At 32.6% G+C, this 25489-nt stretch overlaps 2 protein-coding genes across 2 annotated transcripts; both read left to right on the top strand.

Annotated features, from left to right (window-relative positions):
- On the top strand, positions 11765-18365 carry LOC109834772. The gene is made up of 8 exons (XM_020402789.1): positions 11765-12017; positions 12134-12197; positions 13554-13627; positions 15393-15618; positions 15701-16161; positions 16916-17043; positions 18147-18204; positions 18270-18365. Exons 1-8 carry the CDS (start codon positions 11787-11789, stop codon positions 18363-18365), a joined length of 1338 nt encoding a protein of 445 aa, XP_020258378.1. The 5' UTR covers positions 11765-11786.
- On the top strand, positions 21895-25240 carry LOC109834771 (the record flags this gene model as incomplete). The annotated part of the gene is made up of 2 exons (XM_020402788.1): positions 21895-22521; positions 25000-25240. Coding segments are annotated over 2 exons (633 nt in total), but the record flags the coding sequence as incomplete, so codon positions are not given.

Here is a 25489-nt window from a genome sequence, read left to right as displayed (position 1 = left end):
TAGTTTGATGGCATTAGATGTAAATAGTTTGATGGCATTAGCTGTAAATAGTTTAATGGCATTAGCTGTAAATAGGTTGGTGGCATTAGCTGTAAATAGGTTGATGGCATGAGTGTAAATAACTTGATAGCAAAACTGTAAAAAGGTGAAGATTTATTTAAGTCTGGTACCATGGATCTCCACTTTAATGATTTTGAAAACCTCACACGGTTTCTACAGAGGTTTAGTTTGATTGTTCATTGAGGTTGTGTAAATTATTTAACTTGGATCATATGTAAGGGTTCAACTTACATGTTTCAGGGTCTATAGGATTTATCTTTGTAAGTGACGTTAGCGTTTGAAGATTTTTGTTGTTCATAATAGACAATGAAGTCATACTTTGTTTATTTTTCCAAGTTCATTATTCCATGGTGTAGTTTCTATGATGTCTTTATCATAGTACTTATTTTTTTAAAAGTAATATAATGTTTCAAAATTTGGTTTATACGATCTTTAAGTTTTAGAGAAAATATTCTTTTAAAATGGGTACCTAACTTTTTCCTATATTAAAGAGATCTTTTCTGGATAATTTAGCAAAATCTGAAACCTCTAATTTTAGCTTTATTACTTTTTCAAATTTAGTTGAGATTCTTAATAGAGTTTTGCTAACGAATTTAAATTTTATCAATATCACAAGAACAATTCTTATTTTAAATTTTCAAGTTTTGGTTTCCTATATCACAAGAACATTGTTTTAGTTGTTTTAGTTGTTGCTCATCGCCAATGGGTATTGGCGACGGGACGCCATCGCCAATATTTTAAACATTGGCGATGGACTGCCCCGTCGCTAATAAGTATTGGCCGACGGGGCAGTCCGTCGCTAATACTTATTAGCGACGGGGCAATCCGTCAACAATGTACATATTTACGTAATTTTTTTAATTTTCGGTAACCTCTCATACGAGAATACACATATAGCCTGTATCGACGGCATCAATCCAATGGCAATATTTAACAATGTATCATAAAATCAATATGATATATGTTTGGAGAATGAGGGGAAAGAGAGAAAGAAGGGCTGAGAATGAGAAAGGGGGCTAGGGTTTGGGTTGAGATAATATTTGGATATTTAAAATTTAGCCCCTCAAAGTTTTAATATTATTAAATTAGTCCCTAAATCATAGAAATTGCTATTGCATCCCTCAAATCTAACTATTATTATCAATTTTTTTTACATCCTTGAGTTCAGAATAAATGATTGGAATATTTCATTATTAGTCCCTCTAATCTTTAATATTTCTAAATTACCCCCTCACATCTTCAATATTTCCAAATTACTCACTCAAATCATGAATATTTCTATTATGTCCCTCAAATCATCACAATATTTACAATTAGGTCACCTGGTTAACACCATTTAAATTTAAAAAAATATTCCTTTAAATCTAACTATTATTATCAGTTTCTCTTAACTTTTAGTTATAAAAATCCAACCCATTTGGACCTAGTTGTCCCATTAAAACGTGGAAACCGAAATCCATTAAAAACTTTTTTCCCTCTAATATATATCATGTTCCTAATTAATTAAAAAGGGCTATGATAAATTTTGGTATATTTATTCCGCTAAAGAATTTAATTTTCAAGTATTATTAAAACTCATAAATAAAAATTATTCCTTTATATTATATATATGATGTGTATGTATTTAAATCAAAATTTGTTTAGAAAATAGATTTAAAATTATTTGAGTCTTAAAATCGGTATATACAACTTAAGTAAGTGGTTAAAATACGACATCATATATGTAAAATACAAATAATAACTTGTGATCAATTTTAAATGAATATTTAATAGACAAACGAATCGAATATACACCTACTCAAATTCTAATCGTTAGCAAACTCGAATACTAAAAAAAATTAAAATAAAAAATAAAAAATAAAATTTAAAACTAATATAGAATCTACTAGCATAAAGAATAGTAGAGCTCGTTGAATCTGCTAGCATAAAGAATAGTAGAGCTCATCGAATCTGCTAGCATAAAGAACAAAGTGTAGTAGAGCTCATCGAATCTGCTAGCATAAAGAGTAAAAAATAAATTTTAAAACTAACATAGAACTCCTAATTAATTGAAAAGAGCTATGATAAGTTCTGGTATATCATTAGCAAAATCAATATGGTTACATGTACGTAACGCGTATAACTAAAAATGATATCCCCATTGGTCTCTCACCATTTTCTCTTCATTTTCACTTTTCTCATCATTTTCTCTAAACTAATCAAAGATGAAGCCAAAAACTCACAAATATGACATCATATATACAATAATACAAATAATAACATGTGATAAATTATCGAACTATTTGTTAATTATTTAGTTCATTTACATTCCAAGATGTGTTAGTAATTTACATAATTTGTTGAGCTACTTTTAAAATATTATAGATCCGAGGGACTAATATTAAAATAATTCTTAATTTTTTGTGGGGGGCCACTCATTAACAATAAGATAATCAATCACTAATGTTAAATTTTTTACCAAGGGCACATTAGCATTGGGATTCGATCCGTCACCAATAAGTATTGGCGATGGATTAGATTCGCCGCCAATAAGCATTGGTGACAGATCAAATCCGCCATCAATAAGTGTTGGCGACGGATCCGTCGCTAATATTTTCCCGTCGCCCATAAGTATTTGCGGCGGATTAGATCTGTCGCCAATACGTATTAGCGGCGGATCGAATCCGTCGCCAATACTTGTTGGCGATGGATCGAATCCGTCGTCAATGTTTTCCCATCACCCATGGTTATGGGCGACGAAAAAACATTGGCGATAGATCGAATCCATCGCCAACGCAAACATTGGCGATGGGGTATTGGTGACGTGGTTGTTTCTGTCGTTAATGTTTGTATTGGCGACGTATTTCAAATCCGTCACCAATGCTCAGTTTTTTACTAGTGTATATTTCCTAGTCAATCAATTTTCTTTTTTGAAAGAGTAATCAAAGTCATTTCCTTGTTTCTCTTTTCAATTATGACCTATCCCTTTTTCTGCATTGACCATTTACATGAGGTATATTTGACTTTTATGTTACTCATATTTGGGGAATCAACTCTAATGTTCTAAATATTTCCTAGTGGGTATATATTGTGTTTGACATGCATGACTTAATGGAAAATTGTTGTTTGATCACCTAGTTGTCATCCAATAGGAGAAACTATGCATGAAGACGATTCCTGTTAAAAATATGATTTATAAGTGTGCTTTCATAGCATGGCTATGCCCTCGATATCGATATCCCGATATGAGGTATTTTCTTGGCTATTACTATTGTAGCATCGACTAGACGGTGCACCCATCTTGATTGGACATGTTTTGGGTCATGTTTATTTTCATAGTTTTACAGAAGTCGTTCCACGATAACTCTGTGGTTAGTGCACAACATTTCATGCATAGTCACTAATTAAATTAAACTGATAAACATGAGGTTTTTAAAAGAGAATTGGACGGAGAATATAACATGTATATAAACGGGCAAATGCGCATTGCTGATATCCTGAGTTATATATACATGGACCAAAGGGCCAATACTTGACTTGAAGTCGTGTTCCCGGGATGATTTACGGGGAACCGGTTTATATACATGAAATTATTCTTCTCTAATTTAAATAACATCTAAAATAATAATAATGTACTTGTATGTTTGGTGATGGACATTATCTTGATCTCTTGATTAGTATTTTCTTTCATCACTGCTGATTTAGAATTCATCTTTTCTTTATATGCCACTTACACTTACACGCGCATAATTTCTTCATTTTACATGCTTGTTAGGAGTTTTTTGACTCCCATGGGGTTTGCGTGCCCCAGATTCGGAAACCGTTCTTTCTTCGCAGGATCGAGAGTATTTTGAGGGGCAGGCTCATCGGCAGTGATCACCGTTCACTTTATCAGTTCTCTAGTTTAGTTGATTTAGGTAGTTATTTGGTTTAGGGTTTTTTCTTGAGCCACATGTGGCTCTCCAGACTATGGTGTATTTTCCCTTTCTTTTTGGATAGTTGTGGACTTGTCATAGAACTCTGAAATTTTTAGACATTTCTTTATCTCTCTAATTTCTTTGTTATATTAGTTACATACTCTATGTAGTAGTTCTTTTGACAATATATCTGTATACAAGAGGTTCTAGAGGCGTGAATGTGATCATATGGTGGCATTGTCGGACGAGTCACGTTCCAAACTATGATATTTTGGAATCGGGGCGTGACATCGGCACCACCATGCCTCAAATCACGTCTCATTTAATGCTGATGTGATTTCTCCTCCACTCGCCGAGCGACGCGTGTAAAGTAGGCGTTGACGCAGCCGCCAGTCCATACTCCTTCACCGCCATCATGTGTTCGGCCGAAGTGTCAATTCTACCCTTATACCATTAGTATAAATAAGATGTACTATTCTAACAGAAATCTTCTTCAGCAATATCTGTAAACTACTAAACACACAATAACTCTGACAGTTCTTCATATTTCCCACTCAAGTTCACCAGCTGACTTGATCATCGGACGAACCATAGGGGAATCAATCCCCGTCCTCTCACGGGTTTTTACATGTGCAGGCTTCAACCACTTGACTCGGAACCGGATATTCGGAGAAGAAAGCGGTCCTTCATCAATCTCACCCCCGTCCAACCATTTTAATTGATTGTGTGATCATTTAACATCAACAGAAAGTTACTTTGTTGGGTGTATGTTTTCATATGTGATTGGAAAAATATGGCTGAGGACTTTCTATATTTATTCAAGATTTACATAGAAGGGATTGGTCTGCAAAATTGTGACGGGCCTAGTGCTTGTATATATGCGAAAAATCCATGGGGTTTTTGATGATAATAGGTTGATTAATTTTGCTCAACGCTCGCCGCCTCCATAACAACAGTGAACGCATTATTTGCGCCCGGCTCGATGAGGTGGGATAATGAGTTGGTGACTGATGTTTCAGAATCCGTAATTGTGGATTTCGTAAATAACAAGCTACTAATTTCATGTGTTTACGTGACACTGTGGAGCGATGAGGAGCCTCTTACCTCACTTTTATTGTGTATATTTGTCGTAACAGAAACGCGGTGTGTTTTTGAGGAAAAGCACGAGACGGCAGGAATTTTTTTGAGAGTAGTTTTCTGTACCTCGATGAATATCGAGGAGCTAACGCCACCAATCTGAGCACCTCGATCAACAAGCATGAGATTGAGATGACTACCTCGAGAGTTGGGCTGCTACAAAGTTAGGGGCTGTTTGGTTCTCTGTTTGTTAGGGAAATGCACTCTTGAAAGCCTGTCAAAAGTGCCAAAAAAATCACTTTTTAGCAGGCTTTCAAGAAGAAGAAAAATTCTAACCAAACAGGCCATAAGGTACCGTTTGGCAAAGGGTTAAGTGAGGGGTTAAGGAGATTTAACCCCTTCTTAACTTGCCAAACACAACAAATCTATATAAGGGTTAAAGTGAGTTAACCCTCCATAATTTGCCAAACATAAAAAATATAGAAGGGTTAAGTTAACCCCTCTAGAGGGGTTAAAATGAGTTAACCCTTCAAAATAAGGGGTTTACTAATACTCCTATTTAGATGGAATAAGAGTTAACCCTTCTAATTATAAAAAAATAATCAAAATCATTGTTATTCCCAAACATTAAAACTGATCATAAGGGTTAAAATAAAACTTATTTAACGGGTTAATAATTTAGTCCTTCGGATTATCAAATGGGCTAAGTATATTAATTCTTCTCTTTAACCCCTCTTCATTAACCCTTTGCCAAACAGGGCCTTAATGTCGATGGTGCTTTTTTAAATGGATAGAGGACATTCAGGCGTTGACATTTTTATTAGGGACGTTCACGGTCAGATTGTGGAAGCACTAGTCATTCTTGAAACTTAAAAGCATGATGTTTACAAAAGTAGCAGGATTTTTAAAATTCAAGTAGCAAGTGATGTCCTTCTAGTAATCTAGGCTATTAAGAGCACGGGTATGACCAGATTTGGAACCTTGATTACGGATATCAAGCTCATGGTTGAAGATTTTCGTCATTTCTTTATATATAAGAGAGACAGGAATATAGCAACGCATTATCTTGCTCAGCAAATTTTATTAATTAGTTCAAGATGTTTGTATTTGGTTAGAGGAAACTCCTCCTTTTCTTAATTTCATTGTAACATAATATTTGAATTCTTGAATTAATAAAATTATAATGGTCTACACTCTTTTTCCTTGACCAATTCTTTATCATCTTGGGTTTTACCAACGCAGTCCATCTTTCCCCTAAAAAAAGAAAAAAACGGAAAAAAAAAAAAAAGATTTTTAGATGGAAAACTTAAATTCCACCCACATGCTATACAACCAGTCCAATTAGACCGTCCTATAATAAAAACATCCTAATCAAGGCATCGATTGGTAATCCTCACACTAAAAATCGCTAGCTTACTAATCAAGGAACTTGTTGACTGAATCACTAAACTTGGAAAGTTACGAAAAGATTCCTATAGAGGATCCTCTATAGACATCATCCATGGAAGGAGTACAAGAAGCCGAGAATAATATTTAATGATCATCCCATGCTATAACTTGATTGTATTGCTTTTTAAATTGGCTGTTAAGTTCTCTTTATATCATCCTTTTCCCGAAAATTATAAGTGAAAAATGCTCACAACATCCCTCGTTTAAGGGGGTGCTTGTTTCACCAAAAATTTTGGCATTTAGTATGAATTATAAATTTTGGTATCAAAAAGTGAGTTTGTTTGTATTTTGGGATTCCATATATGTTGTTTGTTTTTAAAAAAAAATTTAAAATATTGAATCCCAAAAGTACAAAAAGTGCCCAATTTTTAGAATTTGTCAAATCCTCTCAATTGGAGAGGATTTTGACAAATCTCATAAGGGTCTGTTTGGTTGTACATTTTTACCATGTAAAAGGATAAAAAGTGTAAAAAAAGTGAGTCCCAATGTCAGCTTTCATCACTTTACATTGTTTGTTTAAATTCTCTTTTACATGAAAAACTTACACCTTTTGATGAGGTGTCACCGAAATCAAAATCACCAAAATTAGGAATGATTTTGTTGGAAGGTTGACACAATGTCATAAATGTGTCCAAAAAATAATAAAAAGGTTAAAACCTTGTAGAAAGTGATGAGGTGAATAACCACTTTTTATTTTGTGTCATAAATACTCTAGTTTATATTATACTATCCAAACAATATAATACTATTATTTTAGGATTCACAAAGATTCCTAACCAAACAATGTAAACACTCGAATGGAAAGTGGTGAGGTGGATAACCACTTTCTATTTTGTGTCATAAATACTCTAGTTTCCTAAAGGCATCCAAACAGCCCCTAAATGTGTGTGCTTACCTTTCAATTGGACAAATCTTAATTTTATCTTTTTGTGGGAGGTAACCTCACTAAGATAGCATTATTCATCATATTACAAAATTTTGGCATTTGGTAATGCTATAATTTGAGCTTGAAACAAACAAAACATTACAAATTGTAGTATTCTAAATCCCAAAATCATACTCCTTTTAAAAGCACGAGTTCGGGAAAATCTTTCTGTAGACAAAAATACCCTTATAAAATTTAAACTATCATATCACTAATCAATTCTAATTTTTAAATTGTATTTAATAATTTATTCTAATACTAATCAAATAACTTCAAAGTTTGAACTATCCTAATCCTAATAAAATTCTAACTTAATCAAATTCTAATAATTTTTAAATTAAGTTTAAAATAATATATCTATCCTTAATACAACTAATATATCTATCCTTAATTCGTGATATTATATAATAAGGATATTATACTTTTTTAAGTTTGAAATATTATACACTATCTAAAAGTTTAAACTAATTTAGCTACTTTGCACGTGTAAATTCATATTATGATTAATTTATTAACAATAATATAATAAGTTTATATTACAGAAAGATATCATATTGCACGTGCTATGATTGTATCTATCTTTTAATACTTGCATTCACAAAGATAACCAAATTTTTATTATAACCAAATTCTTATTATAGCAATAGGACTCTTCGGGTATAGATAAAGCACCAAATCCACTTTCTTTTCTCACCAAATATTTCTCAGACTTTGAAGCAATTATCAACTGTTCTCTCTCAACGGTTCGATCTTGGTGTCTCTCTTTTTTATTTAAAAATGATGATTTTTTAGCTTTGCTATTTTCTTCTTATTAGAATTAGATTAGATTGTTTAAAAATTATGAACTAGATTAGATATTGTTCTTCTTATTTTAGTCAATTAATCATTGTATCTAATTACAATAATTTTTACATCCCTTCCATCTATTTTCTTCTTATTAGATTAGATTAGATTATTTTAAAGTAATTAATTATAACTGTTTGCAAAAGTCGGCCTAATAGTGGGGGAAATAAAATTGTAATTTTTTTTAAAGTTTCATGCATATTGTGATTTGTATTTGTGATAGTGTAAATTCTATTTAATAGTTCTCGGAAGGAAATCTGTTGGTCCTCTATTTTTCTTATTTATTATCTTAATCTTCTATTATTTGAATCATTTATCCACTGAACTAATCAACTTCAGTTTTGTATCACCGGTAGTTATCCTCATGGAAAAATAACATGCTGTTAGCACTATTTCATTGGATAATGACTTCGATTACTTCCAATGTAAAGTTTTCTAAATTTAATAAACATGTAATTTGTATGTAAGATTAATATAGACCAATATGTCTCTTGTCTTTCATTTCGCAAAAATACAGAAGAAAATCACAAACACATAAATATGAAAAATTCAGTTTTGGAGTCTACAGGAATATGCCAGATTCTCTTAAGAGTTTTGATACTTGCACAAGATTTAAAAAATATATGATATTAGCAAATTAAAATTGGTGTATGCACAAAAAATTATAAGACCAAGGAAAGCACAATCATGAGATACATATAGAAAGCAGTGTATACTTTTCAAACTCAAGAAATAATATCAATTGAAGAAACAGGATCACTAAAGCTTTCAAAAGGTAACATTTGAAAGTATTCCGATGATACAATGAAATCTAACATTTGGTTAATTAGACTAACATAACTTTTATTTGTACGTTATGCATTCCTTTGTACTGTTTTGCTAACATAAATTCTACACATTTTATTTTCATTATATTAATTTGGAATCTTTTAATACGAGGTCTTCTCTCATCAATTAGCATTTTATTTTCATTATATTAATTTGGAATCTTTTAATACGAGGTCTTCTCTCATCAATTAGTACAATGCCATTAACTGACATAATACGAGGTCTTCTCTCATCAATTAGTACAATGCCATTAACTGACAACATATATCGTGAGATCCTACATTGAGAATACATAATAAGTCCATCCATTACTTATGCAAAGAGATATAAAATTATCAGAGAATTTAAAAATACGGTGATTACCACTATTCTGGAGTTTGATATAGAATTAGCTTTAGATATTGTACTAAAGCCTCCAAGCATAGTTTTGAAGACAAATATTGCCGCTTGTTCATTCTATAATGAAGCTGCACAACTGTCTTAATGAGTTCAGCATGGTGTCTGGGATGGAAATTAACCCTGCAAAATGTTCAGTCTATATCAGTGGTGTTGAGGATAGCTTGAAAATCCAGATTTGCAATCTGCTCAACTTTCCTGAGGGAACTTTACCAGTTAGATATTTGGGGTTACCTCTTATGTCAAAAAGGCTATCATTCATTGATTGTTCTCCACTTATTAATAGGATTTCAGATCAATTTCTTCATTGGAAAAAGAGGAGATTCCTCTCATATGCAGGGAGATTGCAATTAATCAAATCTGACATTTTGGGTGTTCAAACATTCTGGACAAGTAATTTTATCTTGCCTATAAAAGTATTGGAAAAAATAGACAGTTTATGCTCATCCTTCCTATGGAACAAAAAAATTCACCAGGTTTCTTGGTCTGATGTTTGCAAAAACAAAAAACAGGGAGGCTTGGGGCTCTTCTCAGTAAGGAACTGGAATTACTCTGCTGCGCTTAAACTCATCTGGATGATTCATATGAAAAAAGATTTGCTTTGGATCAAGTGGGTTCATGAAAACTATATACACCAGTCAGATATATGGCAAGTGCAAATCAAAGCTTCAGACTCCTGGATGTGGAGACAGCTCCTAAGAGCTAGAGACATGATGTTGATCAAATTTGGATCTGTCAGCAACCTCACAAGCATCATCAATGGCTGCTACTTCAATGGTAGGCTTCAAATCTCCTCTATCTATAACATGTTCAATAGCTCTGCTCAAGTTCCCTGGTGCAACATAGTTTGGGAGGGGTTGAATTACCCAAAACACTCTTTTGTGTTATGGCTTTCTACTCTTTCCAGATTGTCAACAAAGGACAGGCTAATTAGGATGAGGATACTCAGTTCTGTGTCCTCCTGATCATCAAAGAGAGGAAACTTGTCATCATCTCTTATTCGAATGCCTATATTCACCCCAAGTATGGAACAGTGTGATGGATTGGTTGCAATTTACTTGGAGGTCTTGCAATTGGAATTGTCTACTAAATTGGTATCCTTATAATCTAAAGGGCAAGGGGTTCATGAAGAAGGTTAAGAGAATGGCTCTAGCCGCAATAGTTTATTTTGTGTGGCAAGAAAGGAATTTGAGATTATTCCAAGGAAAAAATCGTAGCCCTGACATTCTCTTTCGAGCAATTAAGCTTGCCATACTTTCAAAAGTTTTGAATGAGGAAATCCCACTGCAATTCAAGGAGAAAATTAGGAGGATGTAATTGTAAATATTTAGGGTGATAGTTTTGGTTCTCCAGGCTGATTCAATGTCGGAGATATTGATGTGCTACTGTTTTTTCAATTGGTGAATGAATAAAAGTATTTTTCATTGACCAAAAAAAAAATATTGTCGCTTGGGTTATGAAAGTTTTTTCATATATAGTGGAATATTGACTATGCGCGTAACTTTATTTGGGGATTTGACTACAAATGAAGGATCAATTCTTGAAGCCGAAATCAAAGATAAGCCAGTAATATAATAGCACAATAAATATATAGCACAAGAAAGCTAATCCTAACCTGATATTACAATCGACGTAGATGATGAAGATGCTACTCTAGAATTACCCAAAAAAAAGATAAATGTGGAGAAAGATTAATCTCGATTCAATTAAAATATGAAACAAAAATAATAAAGGATAATATTTTTTTGATCATTTTATATCATATCTTAATTTTTGAGTAGAATTAGGAATTTTTATGAGGGATTTTCATACAACATTATTAGTAGTTTTGTATGCTTATGTGATTTCTTTCATCACATAAAATTATACTATAGTTACCATTATTATTTAGTTTTTATCTTTTTATTATTGATTTTGGACAATTATATGTGTATTTCCCTGTCTTTTTTATAATTGGTATGTTTTGTTCTTCAAATTTTATTATAAATTTCTGTATGGGATTGCTCTAATCTTACTGCTTTTGGACAATTACTCTCTAATTGTAAAGTTCTACGATGTGTAATTGTTTAAAATCTTCATGTTTTTTCGAGTTCGTTCTAAATTTGTTTGTAGGTTTGCTCTAATCTTACTGCTTTTGGACAATTACTCTCTGGCTGTAATGTTCTGCAATGCACACTTAATTAAAATCTTCATGTTTCTTTGAATTCCATTATAAATTTTTTAGGCTGTGTTTAGGAATGTTGATTTGGGCTTGGATTTGAAATTCTGGGTATTTCAAATCCAAATTTCATGTTTGGGCTCAACTTTGGGCCATGATTTTAAATCAAGTCATTTTATACAGTGGATTTGAAAAGCCCAAAAAGATGGATTTTAAATTTGGGCACAATACTTGGTATTTGCCAAATCCTCACCCACGAAATCCAACCCCTCAAAACCCCGACTCCTCTTTTTCTCCTCTCTCACGCCGCTCGCGTCAAAGTCCCGACTGGATCTCGATCTCGATCTCCATCTCAAAGCTCGATCTCGATCTCGATCCATCGCAGGTACCTCTCCTCTCTCCCCTTCTCCTCTCTCGGTTTCGGTCTCCCCCTTTACTCCTCTCTCTCCCCCTTCCATCAAAACCCTAGATCTGATCTGACTTGGCTTTTCTCTTTTGTAGCTTGTTTTCTCCTCTCTTTCGGTTGCTCTCCTCAAACTTCTGCAGTTTCTGATTGGGATTCAAGGTATGACTTCAATTTTTGCTGTTTTTTAATTTTTAAATTTTTTTGGTTGGTTTTTGGGGATCTGAGGATGTGGGATTCCTTTGTTTGGGGTATCTGAGTGTGTTCTCATACTGTTTGTAGAGTTCTGTTGGTCAAACCTGTGTACCGATGGGAGTATCTGTTGCTTTTGTTGTCGCTTAGAACTTGTGGCAGTTGATAATTTGTTAGAATCTGTGTTGCAAATTAGCATGTGATGTTGTAGTGATTGTGATGGGTTTCTTTGAAAATTTGACATCCGGGTTATATTGTAGATAATCTGAATCAGTTATATGTATGACTAATTCAGTGTTAAATTGTGTGCTAGCTGATAAATTGGCAGATTGTGTGCAACAGTTTATGGATTGTTGAGAAAATCAGTACTCAAATGACAAAATAATATCCATAGCTCTATTTTCTTGATGCGGGTGATTCTAGTCATAGGTGAGTGATGCTTTTTTTTTTTGCTTGTGGAATAAGAACTTGATGGTATGGTGGATGCCACGACTGTTTGAGTTGGCAACAACTCACTTCTCACTGATTCTTCAGTTTAATTCAGGTTGCATTTATGCTGGTCTTGTAACAGTACCCTTTCTATTAATTGCATGCTTGGTTTTCACTTTGATCATCACGCTGTTGCCTTTCTTGAATGTCATTGAATAAAGTCTGTTCACCACTTACATGTAGCATTTAGCTCTGGTCTTGTAACAGTACCTTTTCTTAATGCTTGATTTCCACGTTAGGATATGACAGTGCCAACATATTTCTCATATGCTTCAAATCTTCTCGAAAGCTGCGTAACAGAACCTTTTTCGCTATTACTTCATATTTCTCATATGCTTACTTCGTATGCTCTTATGATTTATGGAGGTTTTTTCATGATGACATCTAAAGAGAAGAACATGAAACTTACTGTGCAAATGTGAGATTAAGAGGGAGATGTCATGCTGGATCTCTTCAAAGATACTATGCTAGATCTCTAACATATGTGAAAAGCTAGTTGATTTTATTGCCATGACCTTCCTTTAATTTAATTCATGTAGTGAGGATGCCTGATATCAATGAGTTATTTCGTTTTCTTCACAAATCTTAAATCTTTGTTCTAGTTAGAGTTCTCATTGTAGGTGTTGTAACGGTTAAAAATGTTCATGTCGAGCAAGGTAGTTGTAAGTTTTCATTTATGTGATTAGTCATATAGGTCTTCTAATGTGCTATTTGTTAAACCCATAAGGCTAGAAAATCTCAGAGCTACATCCAAGCGTTCAAAAGTTATGTCTTTTCATTTATGTGATTAGCCATATAGGTCTGCTAATTCTGGTTTGTGTGCTTTTTTCTTTTCAGTAAGAACTCCAAGCCGCAAATTGAGCACTTCTTCAAGCTCTTCTGATTGCCTTCTCATCCGTCAACAATTGCAGGTAATTTTACTGTTATTTTAATTTTGTTATGTCGTGATTTCTTATTTTGGGTCATAGGAAACTTACATGTTTTGATGAGTAATCAGAATAAACACAAACTGTCTGAAGCAAAATTCGAAAGCTATAAAAATAGTGTGAGGTTTTGTGTTAATCGTCTATGTGCTCATGATTACTGAACACCAACATTCTATTCTCTGTATCATACAACCAAAGAGCATTTCAATTTCTATCTTAATACGGTTCAACCGCTTGAATTTACGTCAACAGGTTCATCAAAAAGTTTTGTGAAATATTAACTAAACTGAAAACAATATTAACTTCATATGATGTTAAAAGCGCCTGTTTTTGTAATTAACTAAACTGAAAACAATATTAACTTCATATGATGTTAAGCTTGGTGGTGAGGCACATTTTATTACATGAACAATATCCTCCAGTTTAGACTTAGAATTATGTTGTTCTATGATGTTAACAATATCCTCTAGTTTACTAAGAATAACATGGTGTGCAAAGGCTCGGATTTGCTCTTTCATCATCTATATGTACTTTGATGAGGGTGCACTAGAAAATGGGTAGAAACTGACACTAACAGGCACTAATCTGAAGTGGCAACCAAAAACATCAAGAAGAACTTGACACCTTAGGAATATCTTTTTCTTATCGCCAGAGGCTTATGCCAAGGTTTCATCTTCATAACATAGTTTGATCTTCTATGCAATTCTAGTGAGTCAGTTTGATCTTCTATGCAATTCTAGTGAGTCATTTAGTTGGGACTTGATAGCTAGAGAAAATCAATTCTAGCCATGGTCTACATTTAGAAAGCAATGGAAGAAATGGGAACTATGTTAAGAGGAACAAGAGGGCAACTTTGGAATATAACAGTGCATTTGACTTGCACATTCTATTTTAATTGGATATTAACAGATATTTTTAACTGGAGGGGGTTCTGTAATCAAAAGATAACACTGGGGGTTTCATAATAATTGGCCAAACTAGGGAGTTCATCATAATTACCCAAAAGAATACAAACATCCTTCAAGGTCATCTCTTTTGTTATACCAAAAACTGCATTTTCCCTCTTCAATTTTTTGAGTTAATCTACCTAACAAACTCCATTCAGAGTCTGCAGTGGGAATAAAAGGGAATACAATGTTGGAAGGGATTCAATGATCCAACATAAACGTACAAGGGAAGAATTTGAGAGGAGAGAGGATGAGGATATTGTTATGGTAGCGGTAAGTTTTATAATTGCTACCATTGGTGTTTGGTACTATACAAAGCACATGTTGAAGGAGAGTTCAAGAACAAACGAAGAAGAGGATGAAAGGACATACCTTAGAAAGTCTTGGATTCGAACTCTTATTTACAATGCAAATAATTGTGTTGAACAACTAAGGATGAATCCTCAAGTGTTTAAGAGGTTATGTGATGTTCTATGTACTAGAGGGGGATTAGTAGCATCAAGAAATGTCACGATTGAAGAAATTGTCGCTATGTTTTTGCATATTTTAGCTCATAATGTAAAATATAGGACAAGCAAAATAGATTTTTATCGTTCAAATGAAACAATTTCGGCAGTTCCACAAAGTACTTCAAGCAGTAATGAAGATAGGAAGTCTCTATATTAGACAAGAATATACAAATCCTAATGAGAGAGACATGGAGAAGTGGAAATGGTTTGAGGTAACTATGGCTTCTTTTATTAAGGTTTTCATGTTTAATACTTTTGTTTCATAGAACTAATTGTAAGGTTGTGCAATTTTAGGATGCTATCGGGGCACTTGATGGGACTCATATCCAATTAACTATTCCCTTGGAAGATCAAAGTAGATATCGAAATAGAAAAGGAGAGACTAGTACAAATGCACTAGGTGTTTGTGATGCCAATTTGAGATTTTCATATGTGCTACCTGGTTGGGAGGGTTCAACATCAGATTCTCGTGTTTTGCGTGATGCTTTGCGTCGACCCAATGACTTGAAACTTCCCTCAAGTAGGAATATAATTTTTTAATTATTATATATGTATTGCTTCCTAGTTTTACATTGTTATGACTGAAGATTTTGATTTTGTAGATAAATACTTTCTTGTGGATGCTGGGTATACAAATGGGTCGGGGTTTTTGGCACCTTATAGAGGGACTCGCTATCATATAAAGTCTTGGAGAGAAAATGGTCCAAGAAACTACAAGGAGCTATTTAACCAACGTCATTCCTCTGCTAGAAACACAATTGAGAGGGCATTCGGATTGCTAAAAAAACGATGGGCTATATTACGGACAGCTAGCTTTTATAGTATTAAGACTCAAATTAGGATCATTAATGCATGTTGTATTCTTCACAATTTTTTACGTGAAGAGATGAATGAAGACGACTTGTTGAATGACGTGGATCGAGAATTAGAAGATGATCCTGTTTTAGAAATTGAGAATGTAGATGAGGATCGTATCACCACTGTGAGAGTTACAAATGAATGGAGTAACTTTAGAGATGATTTAGCTATGCAAATGTGGGTGCGAGAGCGATCCGAAGGGATGGTATTTGAATCTCCAATGGTAGCACAGCTTCACATCCGTATACCAATGAATATGGGGTGACCCCTGTAGGTGTGCGTATGGTGGTGCGATAAGCCCAGAGTGTTTCACCGAGTTTATCGTCCCAGTCTCGTTTATTGATCTTCACGAGCTTTGACAGGATTTTAATAATCGTCTTGTTAAACGCCTCAGCTAATCCATTCGCAGCGGGATAGTAAGCTGTTGACGAAATATCTTCAATTTTGAACTTGTCACAAAACCTGACGAAGGCGTTGCTTATGAACTACGGACCGTTGTCATGAATGATCTGTCTCTGTATTAGGATGACAAAGAAAGGGAAACAAATTGCATCTCAGTCGAGATCATATGTTGTGTGGAATCGTAATATGGACTCAGTTTTAGCCAATGTGTTGTACGATCAAATGAACCAAGGATTAAAAGTCGATGGTACTTGGAAGCCTCAAGTGTATCAAGTTGCGGTTAATGCACTAAAATCATTTAATAGCAACTTGAACAAAGATAACGTGAAGAATCGACTCAAAATTTGGAAAACACATTATAATGTTATCTATGACATTAAAAATAAAAGTGGTTTGACGTGGTGGGATGATGAGAAGAAAATGGTGATTATACCCGCTAGTGAGCAAAAAGTATGGAGCGACTATGTTTCGGTAATATCGCACTTTATACTTATTAATTTGAATTATTAGTTTGTTGCATATATCTAAAAATATTTGTGAATGTTCTTATATTGTAGGCTAATCCAGATGCAAAAGGCTACCAGAATCGTTTGATTGAAAATTGGGATGACATTATGGTGTTATGTGCAAAAGATAGAGCCAATGGTGAAGGTGCAGAAACCTTTGAAGAGGCTGCTAATGCAATGTAACATGGGAAATCTGAGGCACAATCCAAAACAAATGAAGGTGGAAGCTCTTCAAGGAAACATCTTCCTAGAGCATCAACTAGTGGTGAGATAAGCTCAAAGAAACAAAAGAAGGGGGATAAAATGGTTGATTCACTTGCAGTGATGACAGCTTCTGTGAGTGAGTATTTTAATGAGAGAAAGAAGGAAGTAGTAAGAAAACCACCAACCGGAGAGGAGATTCATTAAGTGGTCTTAAAAATACCCAACTTAAGTCGCATTCAAGTGTTCAATGTATTTGAGAAGATAATGGATAGCAACCCGGAAAAGTTTTATTTGTTGAAGTCACTACCTGATGATGAAAAAAGAGATTTTATTCTCTTTATTCTTAAGGAGTAGTTTCTAGTTTTCAGGTCGGACTACTTTTCTTCATCTCAATGTTATTCTTCACAATATTTTTAACCGAATATTTCTAATTTTTTGATGATTTCTTATGAATGCATCTCAATGTTATTCTTCACAATATTTTTAACCGAATATTTCTAATTTTTTGATGATTTCTTATGAATGTATTAGGGTTTGGTGATTTTGATGGATTCTTAGCTAATTCAAGTAAGGAATGTTTGTCTCATCTCAAAGGTACAAATTTTTTATTTTATTGAGAATTCTGTTCTTTTTATTCAGTGTATACTTGATTATGATGCATTTCTAAAATGTATCTTTCATTTTATTAAGAATAGAACTGTTGAAAACTTGCTATTGCAAGTCAAACAGATTGGATTAGGTTGAAAAGTCCCTAAAATATGTTTTAGACTGATTTAAAGTCCCCTCAAATATGAGTGATGTTGTGACTACAAATAAGGTCATTCACAATCAAGATTCAAAATAAATACAAGACAATGAAAGTATTCTTTTCTAAGAGCCCAAAGTGTTACTATGGATATGAACAGCAAATCAAAAAACCAATTTTGGAATTTATGCAATCATTAGTGTCATTTTGGAATTCACATCCCAGGTCCTGCTACTTTGAATCTTTAAATCCAGAAGCTTCTCCATTTTCTACTTAAAGTGAATCTATATTATTCCAATAGCTTTCATGTGAGTTACTCCTTTTCTTATGTAGCTTTGTCTCACCAGGTGTTATTGTTTCTCTTGTCCAACTCCTTTTACGATCATATCCAGTGTGCTTTTCTCATAAGCAGTCTCAGGCTTTTCTAATGTCAATGTTATGAGTTTTTTTTCGCAGGTCAAGTGTGATATTGTGCTGAGAGTGCTTGTGCTTTGGTCTCACCTTTTTCGGTTCTCATTGTCATTTGATATAGCTTGCTTCTTTGTCGAATGATTGTAGCTAATATGTAAGGGTTAATTGCACATACTCTCTGTGGTATCGTTTTTAAATTGCAACCCCTGTAGTGTACACTTTTGCAGATGTGCCCTTGGGGTTAAAATTGTGACTGTTAAAATTGTGATTGTTTTAAAATTGTGGTGCTTCTATGGTGAATGATTGTGGCTTATAGTATACTCCAATATATTGGCATCTGATGGTTTGTGGTTTGGTACATTTGCTCTTTTATTGGACGTCTTTGTGAAATATACTAGTGGAGAGTATATCAAAGTGATGTCCAAGTACGTTAACGGAAAAATTGAAAGATACTTATTATATGAAGTGTTTTATCTGTTTGCTGGGGCCTCGCAAAGTATCAGAGATGAGTTTAGCTATCAACTTATCTAAATTTGTGTTTTTTGGTTACTATTTTACACATCTCCATTGCATTTGATGTAAACAAGATGGGTTAAGAGAATAAATTTTCATCAATTTTAAATTCAAATTCGTGTATAATAAAGTACCCAAACACTAGATTTGAAATCAAAGATTTCAAATCCTTTCATTTAATAAAGATATTCAAACAAAAGATTTCTTAAATCATGGATTTCAAATCCTAAATTTAAAATCCCTTGATTTTAAATCAAAGTTCTCAAATCCAAATCAAAGTTCCCAAACGCAGCCTTATGGATTTGCTCAAATCCTACTGCTTTTCAATAATATATATTATTGTATAGGCTGATTTTTATTATCTCATGTAAGATGAGGTATCTCGGAACCATTCCTTGCAATTTATTTTTATATGATTATTATGGTTTAGTAAAATTGTTTGTTTTATGTTGTGCAATTTTATTTTCAATGTAATAAGAAATGTGGTTTCTTTTTTACTAGAACATTAGTTCATAGTGATATTGCTATTCTTGCTTGACTCCATATTATATCTTGGGATTAGTAGAGTTTGGAATATGAAATAAAGTATTAATTTAACTTATTTTCTTTTACTATTCTACTTGAAGATATTATTATGTCAATTCATATTTTTTCTTAAGAAACCAATTAAGATGTCCCAGATAAGCTTATAATATCCAAAAATGATGTGCAATTCTATTTTCAATGCAATAAGAAATGTAATTTCTTTATTGCTATAACTATAGTTGATAATGATAATTACAATATCTCAGTTAGGTACATTCATCCCAATTTAGCTTAAAAATCCATTACATTGATTTTAATAATATTTAAATAAAAATAATAGTAAATATAATTTTAATTTTACATATTGAACTCAAGATGAATATGACTTATTTATAGTAATAAAATAAATATAAAAAAAATATTTTGATATTTTACCACATGCACTGCACGGGCATAAAAACTAGTATTAATGAAACAAACAATATTTTAGAAATCCCAACTCATAACAAAATACCTATGGATTTCAAATCCATGATAAAATCCATATCCTAAAATTATATGATTTGAAACAAACACCCACTAAACCAAAATCAATATCCCAGCTCACACTCTCACCCACTTCTGCTTCCAAGTAACTCAACCGAACCAGTACAGTGCACTCCTATTTTTTGGGCCCGGGACCAAATTATTGCCCATGTGCTATGTCTTTTTAGCCGATGGTTGAAATTTCAAGAAAATAACGAGTGGTCATTATCTATATATTGTGATTTGTGTGTGTGTGTGTGTGGGGGGGGGGGGGGGACTCTTTAAATTCAGTTCTTTTTTTTAATTAAAAAAAAATTGGATTATATTTTGGGAATTTCACAATCCCCAAAATTTGGAGACATTTTCCACCCTTGAACATCATTTATTCCACTAAAGCCCTAAAACTTTTTACATGAAACCTCCCAAACTAATATTTTAGTTTCAACCCTTGCACAGTGCCAAGCACAATACTTCAATTGACTAGAATGGTTCTTAGTAAAAAAAAAAATCTAGTTTTTCTCTAAAAACCACATTAAAATTAGGGTAATTACATGGAAGCCACCTTTCATTTTCAATTTTTATATAAACCATCTTCAAAGTAGGCTTTTATTACAATCAACAATCTCTCAGTCAAATTTACACTAAAAAACCCAAAATCGGTTTAAAATTTTCAAATTCAAGGTACGTGAGTTGCATTCTAACTAGATCTAAACACTAAAAAACGAGTCATGTGTTTTGAATGTGAGTTTTTCAATAGTAATTTTGAGTTTTTGGTGAAAATTTTGACCAAGAGGCTGTTGATTGCAACCAAAAATCCACCTTAAAGGTGGTTTATGTATAAATTGAAAATAAAATATGGTTTTCATATAATTAATCTATTTTTAAGTTGGTTTCTAGGGGAGAAAAAACCAAAAAAAAAGCTCACATATTCTACGATCTATATTTGATAGATAATTTTCCGCAGAACTTTTGATTTGCTCCCTTAGAAAACTTTTGATTTGCTCCCTAACAAATTTTGTGCTTGGTAGTGAGGTTGCACAATCCCCTTCACTCATTCAAATGGGGGACCACATTCATATGTGGTTGAGGAGTGCATGAGGATATGCAATCATTTGAATGATTATATATAATATATATATATATATATATATATATATATATATATATATATATATAATATAATATATATATATATATTATATATATATATATATTATATATATATATATATATATATATATATATATATATATATATAATAATGTAGAACATGAGAAACAAAAAAAAGTTGTAGAATCAAAAAATAGTATATAATATATATATATATGATATATATATATATAAAATATATATATTATATATATATATATATATATATATATTATATATATATATATATATATATATATATATTCAAGAAACAAAAAAAATATAAAAAGCAGCTGTCATGCCCAGCCTGCCGTACTCATAAACAGTGCCCAATGCATTCAAAGGATAAATGATAATTTAACTTATTTTCTGATGTGGAGGATCAACCTTCTATGGCAGCCACAAAACATATGATAAGCAGATACACGCACCCTAAGTCAGGCTCTGATGCCACTTGTTGAGTTGAGAAGAGTAGTGAATACTAAGAAATATTTTATTATTCATCTATACTCTCAAATACAAATACTCTCTACTACAAACTACTACATTCTTTTACAACCACTCACTATCTAGAATAATCCTTTGCTATTTGGATGCCTTGAAAATCAAACTTAGGGAGCATATATAAGCTTTGTTATGAGGTATGTATGAAAAATTCTTCAATGACCTAAAATATGAGACCAATATGGGGGACAAGTAAGGTGCCCCCTCCTATTGGATAATGAGTTAGCCATCATTAATGATGACTAACTCATTATCCAATAGGAGGGGGGCACCTCACTTGTTCCCCCCTATTTGTCCCATATTTTGGGTCCATGTAGCAAAGCTCGGTATGTATATACTATTAGGGGGTTGATAATTACTATTGCAATGATGGCTGAGTTAGCTGGGGGTAGATGAAGTGGTTACTTGAACATCGAAAGGATTTGGGAATCTCATGTCATAAAAACCGTATTTAATATCCAACTCCTTCTCACCCACTTTCTTCCCCACACAAACCCGACGAGACCCCATTCCCCTCCCCAGCAAAACACCACTAAATACTCACCCCTCCCCCCTCAAATTTTCCAAAACCAATCAAAGCTCCAAGCTCGACAATGGCCAAGTTCTCAACTCCAATAACGCTAACCTCCTCCTCCTCCTCAGTCTCGTCCTCCCCTCTCAATCAGAAACCATCCACGATCTCCTCCCAACCTACGGACTGCCCCCCGGCCTCCTCCCCTCCACCGCCTTCAAGTCCTACTCTCTCACCACCGACAACGAGTTCTTCATCGAGCTCGCCTCCAGCTGCTACGTTCACTTCTCGTCCGACCTCGTATACTACGGGAATAAGATCACCGGAAAGCTGTCGTACGGTCGGCTCACAGACATCACCGGAGTCGAAGCCAGGAGGTTCTTCATTTGGGTTCCCATCACCGAGATGATAGTCCATCCTGCCGATAACACCATCGAGTTCCATTCCGGGTTTTTGTCGGAGGCACGGCCTATTGCGGAGTTCAAGGAGGTGCACCCGTGCAAATCTAGTGTTGGGGGTTGCAGGGGAGTGGACGGGATTTTGAAGGAGGAGGTTCTTGCTGTTGCTGAGGTATAGTGAACTCTAATCAGCGATCATCTTAATTTATAGTAAGTCCAACGCGTTTAAATTAAGTAATTTATGGTAATACCTTTCTAATTACCTACGATAATAGTCATAAACTATATATTATTAATCAAATACGTGTATAGTAATATTCAATAATTTTAAGCGAATATAATTGGAAAGCATTTGTATTCGAATTCGAAGAAATTCAGCTGATGACATTCAAATTCAAAAATCTTATACAAATACTAATACAAACACTGCAGTATTTTATTCCATTCGATTTGTTTCCGGACTAGATACGGTGGACTGTAATATGCTAATTCTAATGGCAAACGCACGCATTTGAACCAATGAGTACAATATGCATGCTTCGCATGTGGATGTACTTGTTTTATTTTTTTAGATTGTTTTTCCTTAATCGGGAAATCGTGAGTGGTTTTTTAACAATTTTTTTTATAAATTGAATAATTAAATTTTATGTTAGTGAATGAAATTGTATATTAAAATTGTGAAGAGTTGTATGAAATTTTTTTATGACTTGGATGATATTACAATCTAATTATAATTCATTTTTATAATTATAGCAAATTAAATATTAATTTAATATTATAATATATTTTAATAGTAATAATAATATAATTGTAATTTCGAGTAATTATAATAAATTATTATTATATATTATGACTATTCTTATTCATAATATACTATAACAAAATTAATAAGCATAAAGTAATAAGATAATCTATTAAATTTGTTTATTATAATGTTATTAAGTAATTTAGTATATAATGATATTTATAAAATAAAGCTTAATTAATTATTACTATTAGAATAATTGAACTACTTATGTGATTAAAAATTTATACTATTTTATTAAACTATTTATTATATTATACTATAATTCTTAATCATATCCAATAGTATATTAGTTATCTACAATATTTTTAAATTATTTTATAACAATTTACAACTAATTATTAAATAATGGAATAATATAATAATTTATTAAATTAGTACACTTATTTAATTTAATAAATTATTCTATAAGTTATGTTATTATACTATTATTAAGCAACCAATAGTTATACTATTATTAATAATTACAATTATGTAAACTAATAGTACAACAATTTACTAAGTTATGTACACTTATTTAATAAATTATTCTATAAATTAATTTATTATATATACCATTATTAAGCAATCAAAAGTTATACTATTATTAAGAATTATAATTATGTAAAATAATAGTACAATAATTTATTAAATTATGTACACTTATTTAATAAATTATTCTATAATTTTTTTAATTATACTATTATTAAGCAATCAATAGTTATACTATTAATAATAATAATAATTGTGTAAAAGTAACATCTTAAATTATTATTTTATATTATTTTATTAAAATTAATAATTGTCTACAACCTATTTTGAGCTTGTTTTTATTATTATAAATTATTAATTATATTCGAGTAAATGAAAGGTTCTTAGGAAAGTGAGGTGGCAGATAGTTCATCAGAGGTTATGGGTAGTTGTAAAATATTAATTAGAGTTAATAGACATAACTGCGAATTATCAAAATTGAGAGAGCAAAAGAGACAATTAAAAATTTTGTAATAGACGTTCTCTTTTGTACGTATATCTGTACTGTGTATATATAGATAGATAGATGTAGATGTAGATTCCGATAGGGTTTTTCACATAACCCCCTCATCTAAGTTGCATATTGTCGCGTGCAGTGCATGTCCGAGTCACGTTGTTTACATTCATGTAACTAATTTTATGCAGAATAAGGCTTTAAAACTGAATGATAAAAAATAGCATATGCGACCTACACTTGAGACATCTTCATTATTCAAGTTCTGTTAATGAAGTCGAGCCCGATTCGAAGCCCTTCTGAATTTAAGTCTTCGTCAAAATATTGCAGTCGTATTATCGGCATGCCGACTTCAACTAGGGCTACCACCTATGACTTATATGTTGAACCTAAAAGTCCAACACATTATTACTAAAATGGGTATATTGATTGCACAAATTGGCCCTTTCTAGTTGAGCAGTGATGGATCCTGAAACTTCTTCCTATGAGGGCAATGTTTAAAAATAAACTTATAATTTAATAACTTATATAATATAAATTCTATCTAGAGAAAAACTTATAATTTATATAATAAAAATAAAAATCTCAATTACATAACTTTTCATTATTATTTTCATATGAAAAGATCATGATCATTTTCATTTTCATCTTCATCACGGAACCAACAAAATACTACCAAGGTGGAGCAATATATATATTTCCTTCACAGTTGTTCTCCATTTGGTCTCATTTTTTGTAGTTTAGGGGCACCTATGCAAATTTGTATATCTGTTACTAAAAACTTAAAAATTTATGAGGAAATTGCCCCCACAATTCTATACATAGATCCGTCCTCAAGTTGAATCACTTACCATGCTTTCTTATTCTTTGATTATATTCAGGTTTGATTGAGCAGAAATATTCTCAAATGAGCTTGGACCGTGCTGGTATCACTTATGAAATTGGTTCCATATATTGGTTTATTTTTGCACGTACAAGACTTTATTTCCGATTTATGTATTTCTGTATGTCGCTGAGACTCACTTCCTGAAATAAGATTGGATGTTATTCTAGCTGCTACACAACAACGTCGCTCGTGTACTCGAAATAATATTCCACTTAATTCACTGTTTTCTTTGGATCTTCCTTCTGTTCAGGTTTTCGTCACTACAACAAGTATATTTTATGAAAGATCAATTTTTTAATCACAATATATATATTTTTAGAAACCACTTTTAAAATAGAGTTATTCTATCGAAACTATCTTTAATTGTTAATTTATACACAAACCATATTTAAAAGGTTTTTTATTCCAATCAACCACTTTAGCTCACATGTTATTTATGTTTCTTTTGGCAATTGACCCCATCTAACCTCCATTAAGGATAATAT

Source organism: Asparagus officinalis, chromosome 3 (assembly GCF_001876935.1).
Source record: "Asparagus officinalis chromosome 3, Aspof.V1, whole genome shotgun sequence".
Taxonomy (NCBI): domain Eukaryota; kingdom Viridiplantae; phylum Streptophyta; class Magnoliopsida; order Asparagales; family Asparagaceae; genus Asparagus; species Asparagus officinalis.
This window is presented reverse-complemented; position numbering and strand designations above follow the sequence as displayed.

Bases quoted from the DNA above. Each gene is read 5' to 3' on its own strand.
- LOC109834772 (XM_020402789.1), top strand. From the start codon at position 11,787: ATGATTTTAAATCAAGTCATTTTATACAGTGGATTTGAAAAGCCCAAA. The intron at 12,198-13,553 runs GTATGACTTCAA...TTTTCTTTTCAG, and splicing joins GTTTCTGATTGGGATTCAAG to TAAGAACTCCAAGCCGCAAA. The intron at 17,044-18,146 runs GTAACATGGGAA...TTTCTTATGTAG, and splicing joins GAAGAGGCTGCTAATGCAAT to CTTTGTCTCACCAGGTGTTA.